Source organism: Nilaparvata lugens, unplaced genomic scaffold (assembly GCF_014356525.2).
Source record: "Nilaparvata lugens isolate BPH unplaced genomic scaffold, ASM1435652v1 scaffold691_1_2, whole genome shotgun sequence".
Lineage (NCBI taxonomy): Eukaryota > Metazoa > Arthropoda > Insecta > Hemiptera > Delphacidae > Nilaparvata > Nilaparvata lugens.
The window spans coordinates 17,495-39,705 of NW_024092670.1; the positions used below are offsets into that span (position 1 = coordinate 17,495).

General features: G+C 34.6%; 1 protein-coding gene across 1 annotated transcript in view; it reads right to left on the reverse strand.

The window, feature by feature from the left end:
- The window catches only part of LOC120356497 (DDB1- and CUL4-associated factor 6-like), a 38,976-nt gene extending 17,195 nt beyond the window's left edge, over positions 1-21,781 (reverse strand). The window contains exons 1-5 of the mRNA XM_039445436.1: positions 21,581-21,781; positions 18,277-18,412; positions 13,291-13,448; positions 9,439-9,667; positions 7,303-7,438 (exon numbers count right to left, since the gene is read on the reverse strand). Of these exons, the coding sequence (XP_039301370.1) occupies positions 7,303-7,438; positions 9,439-9,667; positions 13,291-13,448; positions 18,277-18,412; positions 21,581-21,781 (860 nt within the window). The remainder of the gene's footprint in view (positions 1-7,302; positions 7,439-9,438; positions 9,668-13,290; positions 13,449-18,276; positions 18,413-21,580) is intronic.
- Positions 21,782-22,211: the final 430 nt, after the last annotated feature.

Genomic DNA, 22,211 nt, shown 5'->3' on the forward strand with positions numbered 1-22,211 from the left:
TTAACCTTCTACAGAAAATCGATAAGGAGGACTCTCTAGAAATATCAAAAGGTAAAACATTAAATAAACGAGGACCCTGAAAGGCTGCATGACCAGCCGCAGATTCAGTTACACATCTCGGCTCATACAGTTTCTCTCTGGCTTGACCACGAGTTGTATATCCATGTTCAGGAGTCACTGGAAAATCTAATGGTCGTTCAAATACATATTTTAATAAGTTCAATTTATATAAATCCTCATGGCTTAGAACTTTGAATTCTTTATAGATTAGGTTAGTGGGATATCTAATTGGTCTATTCAGACATATTTTTACAATTTTCTTATACTGCAAAATAAGGGGTTGTAAGATGGAAGATCCACAACCTCCCCATCCAACAATGCCGTATTCAATTACAGAAGAGATTAGGGCAAGGAATACCATCCTCAACTGGTACAATGGAAGAATATTTCTCAATTGAACAAACTTATAAAATGTTTTCCTTAATCTATTACAAACATAAGAAATATGTGGCTCCCACCTCAGTCGAGAATCTATCATGATGCCTAGGTATTTTACAGAATCATGAACAAAGAGAGGAACACACTGGCAATAAGACTGGTTACAGTCAGGTTTATGAATAATAATTTTAAGTTGGTACTCCTCAGAGGGCTTACCAGCCATTGTGAGATAAAAAGGTAGAACCACAGTTTTATCTTTATTTATACATAATTTATTGTGGTCACACCAATTTTTTATCTTTGCTATACCACTATTTGCTTTCTCAAATGTTTCCATCCATGAATTTCCATGGAACAGAGCTACAGTGTCATCCGCAAATGAGTAGAGAGAGCCACAGTCTAGATCAATATTTAATAAATCATTAATATAAATTAGGAATAGAATTGGGCCAAGCACTTTTCCTTGTGGAATCCCAGCTTCAACTCTCCTATCGTTGCTAATTGTATCATCAATTTTTACGGCTTGTGACCTCAAGTTTAAGTACGACCTAAAAAATTTCAAAACTATGCCTCTAAAACCGATAATTTCCATTTTATTTAGCAAGAGTTCATGGTCTACTGTGTCGAAAGCCTTTTGGAAGTCCAGAAAGATTCCCAAGCACTTTTTTCCTCTATCTAAATGATTTATAACTTATCTACTCACTCTAAATATTGCATCAGAAGTATTAAGGCCACTTTGAAAACCCAATTGCGAACTATTTAAGATTTTATATTTATTTAAGTAGGATATTAGTCTCGACTTTACACATTTTTCTATAATTTTACTAATACTAGATAAGAGGGAAATGGGACGATAATTATTCAAACTGGATTTCTCCTTTCCTTTATGTAATGGAATGACTATAGCCCGTTTCATTTCGTCAGGGAAGTAGCCCTGTTGAAAACATAGATTAATTATATGCTCAAGAGGTTTAGAAATATTATATGCATTTTCAATGAGGCAATTTGCATATACTCCATCAGGGCCAGGAGTTACCCTTCTTCTCAGACTAAAAATAGTATTAATAACTTCTTCTTCTGAGACTGGTGTAAAAAAGAATGAATTACAATTTCCTGGAATTACTCTATACCTGAATGTTTTGTCTTGATTTAAGTTCTTTAGATTCCTATTTGTAATCTCTTTACCGATTGTAGTGAAATATTTATTGAATTCATCTGCTATCTCTTTCTTTTTGTCTGACTTTATTACTCGTTTATCAATGCCTTGTATATCAGAAGATATATTTTTCTTTTGTTTAGTAGAATCCGTTGCTTCATTTATTGTTTCCCAGGTCTTCTTGATATTATGTTTGCAGTTAATAAATTTGTTTTTGAAATAAGTCTCATTTACCACGCGCAAAGTTCTCTTTAAAATAGTATTATATTTTTTTAATTTGTTGGCAAGTGCATCATTGAACGGCTGTCTTCTAGCTTTTATAGTCATTTTGTTCCTTGTCCTTATAATCTAACTAAACTTGATGTGATCCAGGGTTTAAGTCGGGTTTGTCTACTGCTAACCCTATGACAAACTTTTTTTGATAATGTAAAATGTTTTATGATAGTATCAAAGAAAATTGTAAAGGCTTTTTTAGCACTGCTTTCTGACATAGTTTCCCCCACGATTCGTTTTCAATTCTAATCTTAAAATGATTTAAATCAATTTTTTCTTGTATGATTTGTAGATCATCAACAGCAGTATTTTTATTTTCACATATTGATTCTTAGTCTCACTAATAGTACCCATTATTGCTTCATGGTCAGTAATCGAACAATTAAAATAGCTGGATTAAGCCTAAAATACCGACTTTTTAGAAAAAAATGGTCAATACATGTTTCAGATACGTCACCGATTCTAGTACCTCCATAAAGGTAACTTATAAACCCATATTCATTCAATACATCCATATACCTATGCCCAGCTAGACCTAAACGATTTTCCAAGATATCAATATTCGTATCACCAATCAGGACTCGATTTGAGAAGCATTTAGTCTCCTCTAAAAACATTTCAAGGTTATCTATGAATTCAAAAACATTCGTATCTGACGGTGATCGATAAAGGGCAGTGAAGTAAAACTGGTTTTGTTGAAAATCAATAATAAAATTAATAACATTTGTTTGTTGAATATCGACATTCAATATTTCAAACTTAATACCATGCTTAATATACACAATAATTCCATCGCATTTATTATATTTTGTTGGTTTTATGTATTTATTGTAATTGGGTAGATCAAACCCGTCATCATGAGACAACCAGGTTTCAGTGAGTATTATAATATCAAAATTTACATTTAAACTAGTAAGAAGCACACATAATTCATCAAAATTCCGTCTGACACTTCTAATGTTCAAATGAAAAAGTTTTAAAACAGAATTGTCCGAAAAGAAAAAATTAACATGATTAGAATCTTGTAGCTTCGAAGTTTTACAATTATTATTGTCATAAAGTTCCTCCAACAAGTCTCTTACTTGGCAGTTCTCCATAATAAATTAGAGAGAGAGAGAGAAAAAAAACAATAACCAAATAGAAACTAATTTACAGCTTTTTGTGATCATCCTTCGATCTAATCAGCAAAGCCGGACTGGTTTCAGTCTTCCTGACAAAAATTTTTCCATCTCTAGACCATACGTAGCGGTAGTTTTTCTCTTCAGCCAACTTCTTCGTGTCTTTGAGCAGCATGGACACCGCCGGGGACAAGTGTTGGTACGCCGATATCCTACCAACCGGAAGAAAGCGAGATACAGTCTTTGTCGATATGCCAGGCTCACTTTTGTCTTCAAGTGCCTTCTTCTTGAATTCAGACAGCCATGTCACCTTATCTTCTCGACGCATAAATTTTAAAATAATAGGCTTAATGCCGTCCTTGGTACGCGAAGGAACTCTGTGTGCGGCACTAAGATCCTTGCCTGTTAGAGGACTACCTATTGCAGTATAAATATTTTTAAAAATTTCAAATACGGATTCGTTAGGAGATTCAGGTAAACCAGTTACAATAACGTTGTCACGCCGAGTGTACATCTCAAAATCAGCGATTTGTTTTTTTAATGAGCTAATGTCTGCTTTCAAGTTTTCATTCTCACTTTTCACTATTTTGAGTTCCTCATTGCAATCTTTCAGTTCCTGTTTGAATTTATCGAACTCGTCCGACACGAATTCAATAGATGATTTCTTATCTTGGAAATCACGGAGAAAAGTAGGAGATAATTGTGATTGAATAATCTGCTTGACGATAGTGGAGATAGCTTCCAAGTCGAGCCGAGATAACGCACCGCCGGCCGGCTGAGCTATCGCAGACCCCTCACCACCCTTCGCTGGTTCAATGACTGCAGCAGTCCCCTCACCACCCTTCACCGCTTCAATCACTACAGCAGGTTCAATCGTTGTCGTCTTGCAAGAAACACACTTCCATTTGGATTTTTTTTCAGTAGACATTTTTCTAAAGTTTTTTTCACTTATCGGCTGACATAAATAGTGAACACTGTTCTTGCACTCACTACACACAATAAGATCCTCCTTGACCACAATTACATTGCATTTATTGCACTCCATTTCAGAAAACAAAACTTCACTGTCACAATTTATCGATAGCAGAGCCACGGAGATAACGATGTTTACTGCACCGTGTCTGTAGACGAACTACTAATGTGCATACTACTGGTCTACTCTTATACATGCATTTGTTCTACTACATTTTCTACTACATTAATCTATAAAATTGTCCAAATTCCCCTGTAATGTGTATTATTTGATTATTCAAAAGAGAAAATTCATCTATTGCACTTTGAAATCAAAAGTAAGGCTATTCTAATCCATATCATTCATATTTCTATGAAATATGGTTACCTTAGTGTTATTTATTTATTTACAATAAAAATTACACTTATGACATAAGATTGGTAGATAAAATAATAAGGTAGTCCTTGGGCTATTTTTCTTCCAAATTTGTAGGTGACAAAGTCCAAGATAAGGTTAGAGTTTCATGTGTACAATTTTTATAAAATTTTAGTCCAAAATAAACATTAGAACTAAAAGTTTTGAATTTAGATGGCTTGAATTATTCCACTCAATTACCATTTTTTGTAACAAATAATATTGAGTTATTTAAAAAAAATTGGAACCATTGAAGAAACACAAACTTTTAAACTTTGTAATTAATTTTTTAATTACAAGTCTTTCTTCAGCAGAAATTGGATTCCTCCAGTAATTGGAATTGAAGTTCTAATTATTAGTGAGTGACTCGTTTTTCCAAATCAGGCTTCACTCGAATCTCGTCAAAATATAATCAAAGGTTGAAGTTGACATTCGCATGTAGTAGGCTACTCAAAAAATCGGGACTCATGCTTTCTTAAAACATTAAACAGATGGTGATATTCACCAAATAGTCGACCAGTTAATTCCATTAACCCACTCTGTCCCAGCAGGCTTAGCTAATATCCAATACTTTGAGTAATTGTTTTCACAAAGTAATGTCCGTGCAAACTTAGACACCATCTTCTAGGCCCTTGACGCTTGACGCTCAGACGCTTCCAGTGTGTATAATGAACGCTCTGACCACGTCACGCACCGCTCCACTCTAGAACGCCACGCTCCGCTCCGCTTTCAGTGTGTTTGTACCCTAAAACGATTGTGCAGCATGTTTGTTTATCATGCATGATCAACCGTTAATGGCCAGCCTAAAGGTAAAAACACACTGAAAGCGGAGCGGAGCGTGACGTTTTAAAGCGGAGCGTGGCATGGCGTAGTCAGAGCGTTCATGATACACACAGCAAGCGTCTGAGCGTCAAGCGTCAAGGGCCTAGAAGATGGTGTTGTCTAAGTTTGCACGGACATTACTTTGTGAGAATAATTACTTAAAGTATTGGATATTAGCTAAGCCTGCTGGGACAGAGTGGGTTAATGAAATTAACTTGTCGACTATTTGGTGAATATGACCATCTGTTTAATGTGTTAAGAAAGCATGAGTCCCGATTTTTTGAGTACATGCGAATGTCAACCTTTGATTATATTTCGACGAGAGTGAAGCCTGATTTGGAAAAACAAGTCACCAATTGGAGAAATCCAATATCTACTGAAGAAAGACTTTTAATAACACTGAGGTAACCATATTTCATAGAAATATGAATGAAATAGATTAGAATAGCCTTACTTTTGATTTCAAAGTGCAATGGATGGATGACCTATTTTGAATAATCAAATAATACACATTACAGGGGAATTTGGGCAAACATTAAATTAACATACTAATTTACTGGAGTGGGAAAATGTAGTAGAACAAGTGCATTATTATATACAAGAGTAGACCACTAGAATGTAAATTAGTAGGGCACTAGCACTTTGATGCTTTGACGCTCCAAAAAACAAACCAGCTTGTTCCAAAGTTTGACGCCACGCTCCGCTCCGCTCCGCGAGTAGACGCTTCCAGTGTGTTGCAGCTCATTACTTAACATGATATTGTTCACAACGCTCCTTGACGCCACGCCACGCTCCGCTATCAGTGTGGTTGTACCTTTACATTGTTGTGTCATCACATTACAGCGAATTGCTTCGAGCAACATTTTTCTCGAATTCATCTCGCAATTTTTGTTGCTTATTTTATCTTAGCTGCTCAATTTGAGGAGTAGACGCTTGTGCGTAGACGTTCGCGTCTGCGAGTAGACGCTTCCAGTGTGTTTTAGCTCATTACTTTTATGTCAAAGTCTTAATAAAATACTTGATAAAAAATAAAAATATCTTCCCAAAGTTGATCAAGAACACTTATCATTTCAGACCGGGTGTAACAGAGGAATTTCAAGTGTATCCTACTACACTTTCATTAATCAGACGACAGCTAATTTACACAAGCAGTAAACTGATCAATGCAATGCCTTTTGACTTGGATTTCAAAATTAGTAAAAAGAGCGTCAATGAGTGGATTAAGAGGGAATATTTCATTACCTTGAATACAGCAATTTAATTTAGATTATTTTATTTTCATTTTATAGTCTTTTCTCTGCACAATATTTCTTTGATTTTTCATGATTCTGCTGTTATAAAATTTTGTAATTATTATTAGTTAAATTTAACTTTAACTTTTTGCATTATTTCGAAATATTATGTTTTTCTTTTACTGTTTTGCAACTCTCACCAGCGGGCAAAGATTTTCTTTTTGCTGGTGATGCCTAGATTTTATATTTGGTTTTAATTTTATTCAAGTATATGTATGAGTACTTATGCTTATTTATTTATATTTTTAATGACATGTCATATTATATTATATCATATGTCATATGACTCACACTGGCGCACAAGGAATCTTCCTTTTGCCGGTGTTTTTGCCTCACCTACTGTACTTATGCATGTGATCATAAATTGAATCTTCATTTTAAAACTATTATTTATAATATAAAGGATATCATTTCGTTATTATATCTAATTAAATAAATGTATGTATCTTGGTTCAAGTGCAGTAGCAAATACTTATATTTATTTCTTGTAAAGCTTTTTTGTATTTTGTTTTTGGCAATAAGTAAATATTATAAAGATTTTGTAATATGTTTTGAATATTCTAATTGGCAATAAATGAAATTGAAAAATTGAAAATTGAAATTACTTAACATTATATTGTTCACGACGCTCCTCAACGCCAAGCTCCGGTCCCTCTTTAGGTTGAACCTGAATGGGGGTGGGGGAGGGATGGCAGCTGAATGAACTGGTGACGATGTTCTCTCAAGAACAGATTGACCAATACTCTTACGAAAATGGAAACTAATGAAAATAGGATAGATATTAAAAATAGATTGACTGATGATTTGAGGCGAATAAATTTTTTATAAAATACCAACCCAGTGGGGGGATTGTCCTCCTCACCGCCATGACTTAGTGCCGCCCTGGTAGCTGGGTCATTGAGCATGCGCGAGAGCACATCTGTCATGCGCTGCATCAGAGTCGCATGTAGAGTTGGTCTGGCCTGGCCCACGTCTGAAATCAAAAACAAATTTTGATCAAAACTGTTTGTTTTTAATCAAACACAAATAGTTTTAAAACAAAATTAGCACACTCACAAAACTATCCTCTAAATTAAATTGTCAATTCAGTCACTAAACTCTTCAACAGACTATGAATTTGATAGAAAAAGCCCAGTTGCACAAAGAGCTGTTAAATAAGTTTTAATCGTGATTAAATGCCACTTGAACCAATCACAGAAGCCTTCATTCGGAAAAAACATCTCTGATTGGTTCTCATGACATTTTATCATAATTTAAATTTATCAGGCTTTTGGGCTTATGAATTTGATCAAACAAACAGTAACTAATCTATTATTTTTTACTTTCCAAGTAATTTGCCGAACTATCAAACTTATGAGGGATTCAATATAAATTATTCATAAACCATACAGCATGAAGAAATTTAACAATGATGTTAAGTACGATAAATATTCTGAAATGTAATGAAAATGATCTATCAATTTGCATGATAAGTTAAGGCCGACGTGGTAGAATGATACACGGTATTTAGATGAAAATATACCGTGGAAAATGTATAAGAAAATATATCTTCTACATAACGTGGAATGATATGTTTACAGTTTTCTGTCATGTGTTGGGTTTCTCGAGCTGCCCCGCCGGCGGTCTAAACATCCATGCCTTTCGGCAGGATTCGAACCCACGACCAGTGGATCAATTCAATATTGAATATGTACTTGCAACTCCAGTCTGCCACATTTACCAACAATCCGTGCTCTCAATTACAACACTCGTCCATCGATTACAATGAAATTCATGGTCAGATTCTCCAGACTTTCAGTAAGTAGAAGACAGTATGAACACAACTGCAATATGCTGATTAATATGATTCCCTTAAACTTATTCACCCATAAAATAAACAAAAAACTTACAAAAGATATTGATGAATGGGTAAAAACTAGAATATTTTTCAAAATAGACTTTTAATCATAAAATTACACATAATAGATTGATTTGGTGAATACCTAAAATAAAATTGTGATTTTGTGAATTTCAACAAAGTTCTTTTTTTGTGTTTCAGTCAAGAAGAAAAAATAAGAAAAAATCTTTCAATGATTTGAACTGAACTCATTGCTAGCGATCAGACACGTGTCTCTGCTAGCAATTACTGCCGGTAAAATGAGTACAACTGGGATTTCAGTTATGTTATATGTAATTTATTTTTATTATTTCTAGAATAGAGTATATTCTGAATTTCTGTATGATGTACCCAATTATTATGTGAATTTGTAATTGTATAAATCTTGTATATATGGCAAATAAATTGAATTGAATTGAATTTATTGCCAATGACAAGTATAAAACAAGTATAGGCCACGTCATAAAAAACTGTAGCAGACACAGATTTCATAGCACAAGCCATGCAAGTTTATAATTTTTAGGTTGTAGACACTGATCCGAAGTGGAAAAAGCATTGAATAAATCCAAGGAGTTCTGGAGTTAGAAAAGTCTTAAAATAGATGGGACCAAAACAGTCCAGGTCAACTTGGGACCTGTAGATGGCCGTGTCATACAGCGCGAGGGAACAACTTTAACCCGGGTAGAGAAATTCTAGTACCTGGGCTCAACAAAGAATTATATTTGTTAATAATTTCATAATGAATTTACATATTTATTGATTGATTCTTTATCACAAATTACGATGAAATATGTTGTTAATTAATTGTTAATTCTACATTAATAACAGAGCAACAGGGCAACAGAGCAAAGCGAGAAAGAGATAGCGCTATCCGCATTGTTGATGATAGACAAGGATAGCAATACCATTGCTAATCGAACACTGCCATTATAACGTGGACCTCACTATAGATGAAAGAACGTCAGCCATCACCAACGTCATCAGTCCTCTTCGACCAGACTTTTGAAATGTTTTGATAATTTCAGATAATAAACACAACGAAAACGTTGACACAGCTGATTCTAGATGCATTGAAATCTAGATGTAATGAACGTCACCTCCACTTCGACCGGGTTCCCGCTCCGGTCTGGCATCTGGTCCCGTGTCGGACCAATCACCCCGCAACCGCAGACGTCTGATGGGGGGCAGACCTGGCCCTCTTGCTGGCCCAATTAGAGTCACAGGCCGCCTCTGACCAGTCACCCCCCTCCTCTCGGCCACCTCCAAGTCATCGTCCTCCTCATCCTCCTCGTCTAGGCTCGGCTCCAGGGTGGTGCATGATTGGTCCTGCAACATCAATATCAAAGTGAAAAACACAAATAGGAATTGTCAAACACTTTTTAGTATTATACAGAGTTAATGAAATAGTATATTTCGCACCTAGAGCATAAAATGAGATTTTTCCGGAAAAACATTTTTGCCCGTGGTGCGAACGATATTTTTCGCCACAATACAGGTATTGCTGATAAAATAAATAAAGAATACAAAACAAAGAATACTTGGTATCGTACCTATCTCTTGATTTTAGTGGTAGAAGATTTGCAGTCAGGATTTCAGATTCTTTTAAAATTTCACTTGGAATATCACGGGCTTCGTCATCTTCAAGCATTTTTGAAAATTTGGAATGCGCTAATCAACAATAAATAATTGAATAAAAATGGTTGCGAAGCGAATGCTGAATTAGATTGATTCGAAACTCGAACTGAAATCATGGCGACTTTGATGAAGAAAGTGGACACTCGCCCGATCTAGCGGATGACTTATTAACTACGACTCCCAAGCGGCTGGAAAGAGAACACTTTCTGACCTAGACCGGAAAAGAAACCTGTTTCTTACGTCAGACGAGAGTCGTCTGCAAATAAGGTCTTTCAGATCTACATAGGGACTGGAAAACTGCTGCTTTCTGTGCAGTGTGGCGAAAATGTATTTATTCACAATGGAGACAATGGGTTTCCCCAAATATGTCTCCTTAACAATAAAGATTGTACATGTTCCAAAATGATGGAAACAGCTTAATATTTCTGTTACAAAGATAATATGACATAAGGTATGATCAGGGATCCTAATCGAATAAAAAAAAAACACTTTTCGGTGGTCTCTTAATTTTGGTTTACAATCTTGGATCCGCCATTTTGAATCGAACTCAATTTTTTGGGTCATCTAATGAATTATTACAATAAAAAATTAATAGCGAAAACTGCACATCGATATCTCAAACCGTTAAAAAATCAAATTTAAATATACCGTACTAATAAATCATCTTCTTCTTTAGCTTAATCATTCGATTGGTAGGCAACTTTCCATCGCTTTCTGTACAGATACTTTTCAGTTGGATGTAGCTCTGGATCCTTAAGGTGCGTACAGATATACGCGCCTCCAACACGCTCCGCAATCGCTCCACGCACGCTCCGCACTCGCTCCGATCATGAACGTTACGGGAGATGGCTCTTCTAGCGTTCCACTCTTGCTCCCCGGTCGATCATCAATCGATCTGCTCGAGTGACGTTCGATTGCGGAGCAGAGCGAAAGTCTGTACGCACCTCTAGATCTTTGTTAAAAAGTTAGAAATGGTTACTTTGACTTTCAATGTTCATGTAAATACATGAGCCCTTACCAATATAGTGAATACAGTATGATATTATTCTTTACTCGTTCAACTTGTTTTATTCATTTCTTGAGAGCTGATATTTAGCTAGCCTTGCAACTAAAGACATGCCGCCCCTTTTCTGTCAGTTCAGCATGATATGATTAACTCGCTCATCTAGTTTCATGAAAACGCACAGACACATCAGTGAATTTCATCAAATTCTGAAAATTAAGGAGCACAGACTATAGCAACAGAGATAGTTTTGGAGAAATAGTTATTTGTATAACTAGAGTGAAAAGTACTGTTTTTTCTCCCCGAGGGAAAAGTTGAAGCCCGAGGCGAAGCAGCAATTTTCCTGAGGGAGGAAAAAATTTTTCACTCGTGATGTACACAACATTTTTCCTCCACCTACATTTTTATAAAAAATGCAAATAAAATAATTTTTAAAAACTCAAGTGACCAGTAAAATGTGTTACAACATAACTTAAAAATTAAACAGCTGTCTTGTAATCACACAGTTCACCGCCGACAGCGCTATCTGTCGGCAAAAGTTGTAACAACAATGGCCGCCGACCAGACTACAACACTATGATAAAGTTTCCGTTTCAAATTTGATTAGTTAATGAGGAATATTCGTTGGTTGGTATTTTGAATAACATGAAATATAAAAAAAATATTTATACCTTTTTATAGTATACTGATATGAAGTTTGTAATAATAATTTACATTAAACATATAATTCATATATTGATCAAATGTCTGGTTGAGGTATTGAATTTACTTGGTTTAATGACTACTCTATATGCTTCCTCATCTGAGCTTAGACCTTCTAACCTATTTCAAATGTAAGTTTTTAAAATAGAGATGCTTCCCATGTTATTTAAATGGAGCTACTTTTACGCTCTAGGGAGTTTTTCTGTTTTTTCCTACCGAGAGCGAAAAAGTGACACTTTAGTATTATGTTTCAGGGAGTAAAGTAGGCTCTTTAGACAGTAGGTGGAGGAAAAAGTAATTCATCTAATGGAATAAAGCTTGATATAAATTTACTTGAATCAGTAATTTAATTGAACTTCTTGATTGAACTTCACTTGCATTAACTAGTAGTTTATTTATTCATCTATACAATAGTAACTAGTAGTCCTGTGAACAGTAGACCTAGCGCAGTTATGAACCACAGCCTTCTCTGTACATACCGTCCATCAAAGTAAATCCTGTATGTATGTCGTGTCAGCGAGATATCGGTGGGAAAACGACTAATGGCTGTTGGGCTTGGTGTATCAAAAATGTCAACATCGAAAGCTAATCTCCTGGCAACATACTGGCAACAGGTCAGCCCGAGTTGAAAGCAGAGAAAGGCCGAGAGAAAATACTCTGTTACTTTCAGTTATTGATTGCATGCATCATTGCATGCAACCAATAGTCCACACAAAAGCTGATTTTTCACCAAGTTACATTGATATATTAATTGCATCCATCATTGCATTCAATTAATAATCCACTCGACAGCTAGTTTATGATGAATCATCCTATAGTCTGATTTTTACGCTAATTAATTCAAGTGAAGTTAAATTGGGACAGTTTAATTAAATTATTGACCGAAGCGAAGCTGAGGTCTTAGTTTCGACTCGATCGCCTTTTGTCTGTTTGTTTGTTTGTACCGCAGTTACAGTCGCAGTTATTGTCCGATTTGGATAAAATTTGGTATACACCTACTTTGAAACAAGGCGCGTCAACGCATGTATAAGGTTTTTTAAATTTTTAAGGATAATAGCCTACAAATCCAGAAGGGAATGGAGTCTCCTTCGAAAGCCAATATTCGAACGCCTGGCGTTCGAAGGAGAGTTCTTTTCCTTCTGTATTATCTTTAAAATGCATAATTTAAAAATAACTTTTTTATATAAGTCGACGAGCCTTGTTTCAAAGTACTTGTATACCAAATTTTATCCTAATCGGACAATAGCTGCGACTGTAACTGCGGTACAAACAAACAAACAGACAAAAGCTGCTGTGTTTTAGGACAGGTTCCCGAGCTCGGGATCTAGCTAAGTTCTAGACAGCTGGAGTCAGAAAATTAGCTTTCCAAAAGGGGGCGTAGTCGCTGTTTTTATGACAGTAGTCGCTGTTTTCATTTTCTCATTTCTATGATAGATTGGAAACGTTTTTCCTTGACGAAATTAAGATCTCAGCATCGCTTCAGTAATTAAATTGAACTTCTCGATTTAAGCTTGATTAAACTTCACTTGAATAAACAATTTAATTGAATTTGAGCTTGATTTAATTTCACATAGGTAATTAATGTGAATAGGGCTTATTTTATGCTGACCCTGCAACCAAACAGATAGAGGTGCTCGGACGAGTAGCTGACAAGTATTTCGTGGCCCTCGGGTGAGTATGCCAGCGAGGTGATGCGGAACGACCTGCCTTCGAGGCCCGGCGCTGCCAGTGACATCATTGGACGAACACAACTCGCCTTCGAATAACCTAACAAACCACAAAAGAAAAGACAAAAATCAAAATTGGATTTATTCATCTATAGTCAGCATCTTATAAAGATTGGTTTGCTATCCTTGTCTGTTATCAGACAAAGCAGACAGCTTATCTTTTTTCACCTCTGCACTGGTCCGTTGTCAATATCACAAGGTTGCGTTCAAAGCCACTGATCGGTGAGTGAACGTGGCTCTGAACGAGCACTGTTTGGTCGTTGAACGATGCATAGACTCACATGCAGCGCTACTGTACTTGGAATTGAAATCGGCCATTGAGGGGACAACGTGGAAGATTATTGCATACTAAAAATCTTGAAGATTTTTGTAATCTATAATATTACAAAAATATATATATTATATAATATCTCGCGCTAAAATACCTCAATGGCAGCCTTTAATTTCAAGTAAGAACTAGCATTGGGATGAAATAGGCATTGTGAGTTTATACCTCAAGCTCAATAAACAAAAAAACTTACAAAAGATATTGATGAATGGGTAAAAACTAGAATATTTTTCAAAATAGACTTTTAATCAAAAAATTACACATAATAGATTGATTTGGTGAATAGCTAAAATAATATTGTGATTTTGTGAATTTCAACAAAGTTCTTTTTTTGTGTTTCAGTCAAAAAAAAATCGTTCAATGATTTGAACTGAACTCATTGCTAGCGATAAGACACGTGTCTCTGCTAGCAATTATTGCCGGTAAAATGAGTACAACTGGGATTTCAGTTATGTTATAACTAATTTATTTTTATTATTTCTAGAATAAAATATATTCTGAATTTCTGTAGGATGTACCCAATTATTATGTGAATTTGTAATTGTATAAATCTTGTATATATGGCAAATAAATTGAATTGAATTGATACCTCTTCAAGGTCTTTGGTCTAACTGATAAGAAAAAAATACGTCATATCTGGTTCTTTTACTGATCAGCTCATTCTACTTTTCTACCGATGGAAAAGAACGTAAACAGAGTAGCTGAACGTAAACAGACATGGGTGAATAGGAAGTTGTTTACAACTATAATGGGCTCCATTATAATGTATTTGGAAGCACAGATGCATGCTTACATAAATTCAATAACATTTAAAATATTATCCGAAGCATTTTAACAACTCCAATCACTTGATGGTTTTTCATATCAATTGATTATACAATGAGATAGGTTAGGATCTAGTTTTGTTTACAAAAATACAAAGACCTTAAAGATGCATAGACTCACATCCAGCGCTAGTGTCTTACTTGGAATTGAACATGTGGATATCGGCTATTGAGGGGTCAACCTGGAAGATTATTATAAGCCCATAAGTGGTGATTTGTTTGTGGATGGTGAATTAATCAATGATAAATATTGAATTATTTGAAAATTCCATAAATTCTGGTTACATAGAAACGATGGAAACATAGCTGGTTAGATTACCAGCAATGACAAAGTTTTGTTCAGCTATAAATTGTAGAGATCAAATAGAACTGTCAAGTGTCAACATTTCGTATCACATGTAACTACAAAACAAATACATTTAGCAATATGTTTAATAATACTTGAGACTAATTTTAATTGCTCACTTGTTATTCATTTATGATAGTTTGAAACTTTGCAACCACTCATATTCAATTTTTGCAGGTTTTGTTTAAATAAATTGATTGTAATAAGGCCCAGGTTAGTTCTTACTGGTAACCTAGGTAAGTTTACTAACACAAGTTGGTAAAAAATTTTTTTTATACATTTAATGCCTGATTATTAGAGATTTTTATTCTAGTTCTATCCTTTGTATACCAGTAGCAGTACTGTTAATAAAAGAATATGCTAAATTACTAAAATGGCCTAAATATTTTGGTAGCCTACTTGTTTTGTAAACAAGTCTTGTTTTGTTTACAAAAAAGTCTGGGTGAGGAACTAATATTTCTACTAGGCTAACTGATTTGGACTATTCAAAGAATCTGAAATGTGATTTATTAGGAATATAATAAATAAACCTTAGAATATAATAAAATAGACCTTGATGCCTGTTTTGTGCTTGAAATATCTTGAATACTTTTACATGATTTGAAGTCTGCCTAATCATCATTCATGCTTAGCTCCACTACTAGAGCTCATTTTGCACATCTGAATTTGCCATTTTGTAAATCTTGATATGAGGAATACGAATAAAGTAATCTCATTTCGAAAAAAATGAGATATCAGGTTATTCATGCTAGCCTACTGCATTTGTATTTCTTAAATACTGTTACTTTATACTCTCATCCTGTATATTTATTGAGTATAATAATGTCAAGCTATCCATTGATCAATGAGTTAATCTAGTTGAACAAGGATTGTATCATAAAATAATGATAAAGCAATAATTTTAAAATAACATATTTTTTGAAATTGTTCAAATTATCACTTTGATTACTCTACCACATACCGGTATACATAGTTTATTGATGTTGTAGACTACTCTAATGTATAAAGTAAAATACCTATTAATTTATTTTGGCTGTAAATTTAATTATAGCACTAGCGTTTCAGCTCGTGATTTGTATTTGTATAAAAATGTAGAGCTTTAATGCCATGAGCTTATGAAATAATAGTTTAAAGCTTGCCAGAAACTTATTTCAAGTAAGACTACTACTATAAAAATATCAGTTTGATTTATTTATGATTACAGAAATAATGTACTAATTGATTCATGTATTTATTGGAATTATAATTTTATTCAAATTCATAAAGTTAAAGAAGTATAAATGAAAAATACAATACTAAAATATGGCACAGAACACTATTTATCAATGATCGAAAAAATTGCATTTTTATAAAAATTCAAAGCACAAAACTTTTAAAGCCCATGTTATTAGATGAATAAGGTTATTTATAATAACCTTGTTTTAAAACACTGCTTGTTTGTTATGGAAACCAGAAAAATTAAATAGATAGCAGTTAACTTACATTTGAGTAAAGACAAAATGTTAATTAACTTACCATACACTTATGTCAGTGAATTATTAAAACTATATTATATCTACGGGACTATCATTGTATGAGGACTTGAAGAATCGATTATTGGTAACTTCAAAATCGCTTCAAATCATATAAATAATATTCCCTCAGTTAAACAGCCTAATATTAAACTGTATTGCAGCGCCAAATTCTCTCCCCTATGAATTTTGAATTTCTCGCGCAAAATGGCAGCCAATGGCACCATTGTGGGTCTATACCTCTTTAACGTCTTTGCAAAAATATAAGCAGCAGACGAAGCATCTGTCAGTTATGACTCCTGAGCAACCGTTCAGCCACAGAATACATACAGAATGGAAGGTATCAATCTAACCAAGACTTGAGTGCACCAAGACCACGACACATGACTGCATCATCTTGTTAGAAATTGAAACTACCGCTATATTACAATGCTACACTTTCTTTCAAGATGGCGGATTTTAGCGTCAGGATACTAGCCGACTTTTCATTCTGTAGTTTATCTGTGATCAGGTTTTTTACTGAACGTGAAAATCACGATGGAATTGATCAGTGGCTTTGAACGCAACCATTATGTCAGAGATGTTGTCAGACTAATAAATGAAAATAATTATGAACTAACAAAATTGTTGATCTATAATATAATTAAGGAAATGATTGGCTCAAAAACGTACGGGATAGGAATTAACATATGTCGCATTAACACTTGGGATCTACTCAACTGATAACTTGAAATTTTGCATATAGATTCTTCATTTATCGATGTTGGTTATAGGCCTAATTTCAATTCTTCAAAATTTCAGTTGGTCAAGTTTCAGTTTGTCAAGTTTTTATCAGATCCTTGCAGATCACGGGTCACCTGCTAGTTTCAAATAACTCCAACTCATACAAAAACCAATTGAGGGGGTCAGAATACATGGGGTCCAAGTGACATTTTTTGGGTTAGCTACAGTAATCGATAGCTGAAAGTGGTAAAAATCTAGAATACAAGAGGTATAAGCGTAAGACTAATCAGTGCTGACATCTGGTGTGAAATTTTTAAACTACATTTTCAAACAGCTGTTTATTTGATTAAACAAGGGGTCCAAGTGACTTGGATCCCTTGTTTACAGGACGATTGCTCGTATCCATCAAATTAGATTTAACCTTGATTAAGCCATGTCACCAAGCAAAAGATACCTCAAGAACCAATTAGCGAATCAGATAATATTGCAATGAATCATTGTTTAATTGCTGGTAAATTTGATAGATTAATGTGTAGCTAGACAATAGAGTTTTGTTTGGTAAACAAGGAGTACAAGTGATACTTCTTATCACTATCTAGCTGATAATTGAGAAAGGAGAACAATTTGAGACATAAAACTGCACGTTTGATTTGGTAAAAGTATACTGAATAGTTATAGGATTATGAATATCATTTCTATATTCATTTCATGAATGAATTATTAATTAATATAAGTAAACTTTAGGATCAATTTTCTCGAAACTAACAATATATCGGTAGGACCCCTTGTATTATAAACCCTTCAATTCATTTGTATCTGATAGAATGAGGAACTATTATAATTTCAAAGTTCTCAAACTTACATAATAACCATGAAAGCCATGAATATAGAGAGTTATGACAACATACAAGGTATGAAATTCACAGAAACAATTAGATTAAATTGAACGGGATGAATTGAGTAACAGCTGTGTACAGTCAGTGGCAAAATGGAGAGACTTGGCAACCTTTTTCTCCTATCTTTCTTCACTGCCATTATAACGTGGATCACACTATAGCCCAAAACTTCTCTACTCATGAATACTCTACTACTGAATAATTGGTGAAAATGTTGAGCTGTGATGGAATGCAGACTACCTGATGATTTGGTGCCGAGATTTCGGCGATCAAAGATGCGCACAGTGCTATCAGAGCTACCAATGGCCAACTCATGAGGAGCGGTGCTGTTGACAGTCAGAGCAGTCACGGCTCGTTGACACGATATCAGCACATCCTGAAAACAAACAACTATTTATTACAATATATTTTCAAATATTTGTAGTCACAAAGCAGTCAAGGGTTAGTACCCGCCTTACAAAACTTTGATTGGAGTTTCACTGTACTGTGGGAATCCAGCTTGATTCATCATTTTATTGTCTTTCTTTTTTTGTTTTCCTAACCAAGGTCTATAAATACAGGTCATGACACAATCCCGTGATGCATTGCAAAATCACCATTTTATGGGGTTCTAGTTCACCAATTTTCAAATTTATCAGCTGTTATTGACCGAGCGAAGTGAGGTCTAAGATTCAATTCAAGTCGACGGTTGGCATTTCTCTTAATGTTTAAATGTTTGAATGTTTATATGTTGCGCATTTACGGCGAAACGCGGTAATAGATTTTCATTAAATTTGACAGGTATGTTCCTTTTTCAATTGCGCGTCGACGTATATACAAGGTTTTTGTAAATTTTGCATTTCAAGGATAATATAAAAGGAAAAAGGAGCCTCCTTCATACGCCAATATTAGAGTAAAAATCAGACTATAGAATTATTCATCATAAATCAGCTGACAAGTGATTACACAGATGTGTGGAGAAGCCAGTCTATTGCTGTATTTCCATATAAGGTCTACAGTTTCAATCAGGTACTTGTGGATGAGAATACTGCGTAAGGTCTACTGTTCACAGAACTACTAGTTATAGATTGAACAACATGATGTGTTATTTTGTTATATTGTTCAAGGAGTATTGCTTGGCTTTGAATTGTAAAATAAATTCTTCCCACAGAATAATAATATTTAGATTCCAACTAGGAACTGGATTGTTGATTTTTAGATTGGGAATTTCTAACTCTCTTTGAGGTTAGCCTTTTAGCCCAATGCCTTATGAATGTTATTGGTTGTTCATTTACTGTTAAATATCGGGGCACCGAGCTTCGCTCGTTATTTATTTATTGACTTTTGATAAAGCGAACACAATTCTTAAAAATGATTGGGGAAGGACTAACAGGCACAGCCCAAAACTGTTCTTTCCCGAATTTTGATTTATACACTATAAATAGTCTAGAAAATAGGTTATATTCCATACACTTGAATTCAGGTTCAATTTTCTGTCCAACATTTGAATACAAAAAAAAATAATTTAGATTATATACAAACCAAATTGAATAACAAAATAACACTCACTAATCACTTGAAATTGTCAAATGATGATCAACTTTGAAAATTATGATATGCTCTAGTTTAGGAGGATTATCATGTAATGTCAACATATCAGATTATGTTGATCAAATCGATAAAATTGTCTGGCTAGACTAGTAGTTCTGTGAACAGTAGACCTCACGCAGTATTCTCATCCACAAGTACCTGATTGAAACTGTAGACCTTATGGAAATACAGCAATAGACTGGCTTCTCCACACATCTGTGTAATCACTTGTCAGCTGATTTATGATGAATAATTCTATAGTCTTATTTTTACTCTAATATTGGCGTATGAAGGAGGCTCCATTTTCTTTTATATTGAAAGGACAGCCCAGACAAGCTGTTATAAGTTCTTTGCATCCTATTTAATAGTGCATAAAAATTGCATTCAATGAGGCATGCAATTTATAGTCAACACAGCTGCTGATTTTTTACCAAATTACATTGATATATAGAATTGCATGCGTCATGGCATGCAATTTATAATCCACTCGAAAGCTGATTTATGATGAATAATTCTATAGTCTGATTTTTACTCTAATATTGGCGTATGAAGGAGACTCCTTTTTCCTCTTATATTATCCTTGAAATGCAAAATTTCCAAAAACCTTGTATATACGTCGACGCGCAGTTGAAAAAGGAACATACCTGTCAAATTTCATGAAAATCTATTACCGCGTTTCGCCGTAAATGCGCAAAATATAAACATTTAAACTTTTAAGAGAAATGCCAAACCGTCGACTTGAATCTTAGACCTCACTCCGCACCTCGGTCAATTAAGCGAGCAACTTCTGTATATCTGTTTATATTTTAATATCTGGTTATCTGGCTATCTGGTTAACTGGTTATATATAGTTGGAATATAGTAGGTTAATGATATCAAATTCTATTGCACTAGGTCTCATCCCTGGGGAAACTCGATGAAGGACATGAAAAGGATAATTATTATTAATACTTGGAAAACAGGTGATAATAAGTATTTCGTCGTCTGTTGGTGATGGAATTGAGTGAGCGAGTTCATGTGTGTGGGACTGAAAAAACAGATGATGATTTCGTCGTCTGTCGATAACAGAAGATGCGTGTGCCTGTGTGGGAGATCAGCTGTGTAATCAATTAGCTTACCGTATCTCGCGAGAAATCTAGAAATTTTAATTGGCTCGATCAGAATACAGTAATCTGATTTGTTGACATGAGATGGTATATATCATAATATTCAAAGTTAATCATTATTTACAGTTCTAAGTGATTAGTGAGTGTTATTCAATTTGGTATTTAAACAATCTAAATTAGAACTATTATGTTTTCAAATGTTTGGACTGAAAATTGGATCTGAATTCAAGTGTATGGAACATAACCTACTTTTTGGAATATTTATAGTGTATAAATCAAAATTCGGGGAAGAAACAGTTTTGGGCTGTGCCTGTTAGTACTTCTCCAATAATTTTAAAGAATTGAGTTCTGTTTATCAATGAATAAATAACGAGCAAATCTCGGTGCCCCGATATTGACATATGAACAAATTAATTTAAATAAACTTTCTAAAGATTTAAAATAATAGTAAATATCTATAGTGAGGTTCACGTTATAATGGCAGTGAAGAGAGATAGGAAAACAACGTTGCCGATCCTCGGTCTTGCAATGCCTTTTATAGACGGTTGCTGATACAAATTTATTAATGTAATAATAACTGTTCATTCTCGTTTGAAATAATCAATTATTTTTTATTAAGCATGAAATTATATTTTTCAATAATTTCATGATGAATTTTCATAATTAAGATGAAATATTTTGTTAATTAATTATCAATTCTATATTGTTAAAAGACGATCTGTCATCAGAGCAAAGCGAGAAAGATATAGTGCTTTGTTGAATGCTAGACAAGGATAACAACACTGCTAATCAAACACTGCCATTATAACGTAGTTTACCTCGGTACAGTCCATCTGAATATTTAAAACGTTAGTAAATATTTAGTTTACCTCGGTACAGTCCATCCGGTAGCAACTCTCCTTGATGCGCAGGTCGAAGCAGCGCACAGTAGAGTCCTCGCCACAGCTCAGGAAGGTGTAGGGCTCGCCCGGCACTGTTGTCACGTCGTACGTCGTGCCTGTGTGGCAGTTGAACTGGTTGGTGTGAATGTCTGACGTCCGAGTGAGATCTGGCAACAACGCACTCCACATTATTCACACACAAGAAACCACAGAGTGATCCAAATCAAATGAGCTGAGAAACCGTGATAAATTGATAAAGTAAAGTAGGCAGAGATTGAGATCTGGCAACACCGCATTCCACATTAGTCACACACAAATAGGCTAAGAAACCATAGATAGGTCTAAAACAAATGGGCTGAGACGAATAAATGAATTGATTTCCAAAGTGAAGTGGGTATTGATAGCAAAGATTAAGATCTGGCAACACTGCATTCAACATAAGTCACACACAAATAGGCTGAGAAACCATAGATAGGTCTAAAACAAATGGGCTGAGACGAATAAATAAATTGATTTCTAAAGTGAAGTCTATAATAATTATACATTTATGATATTTGCAGTATTAAGCCTCATGTACACCACTATGATTCACATGACGGCGACGCGAGTTTCGCAGGGG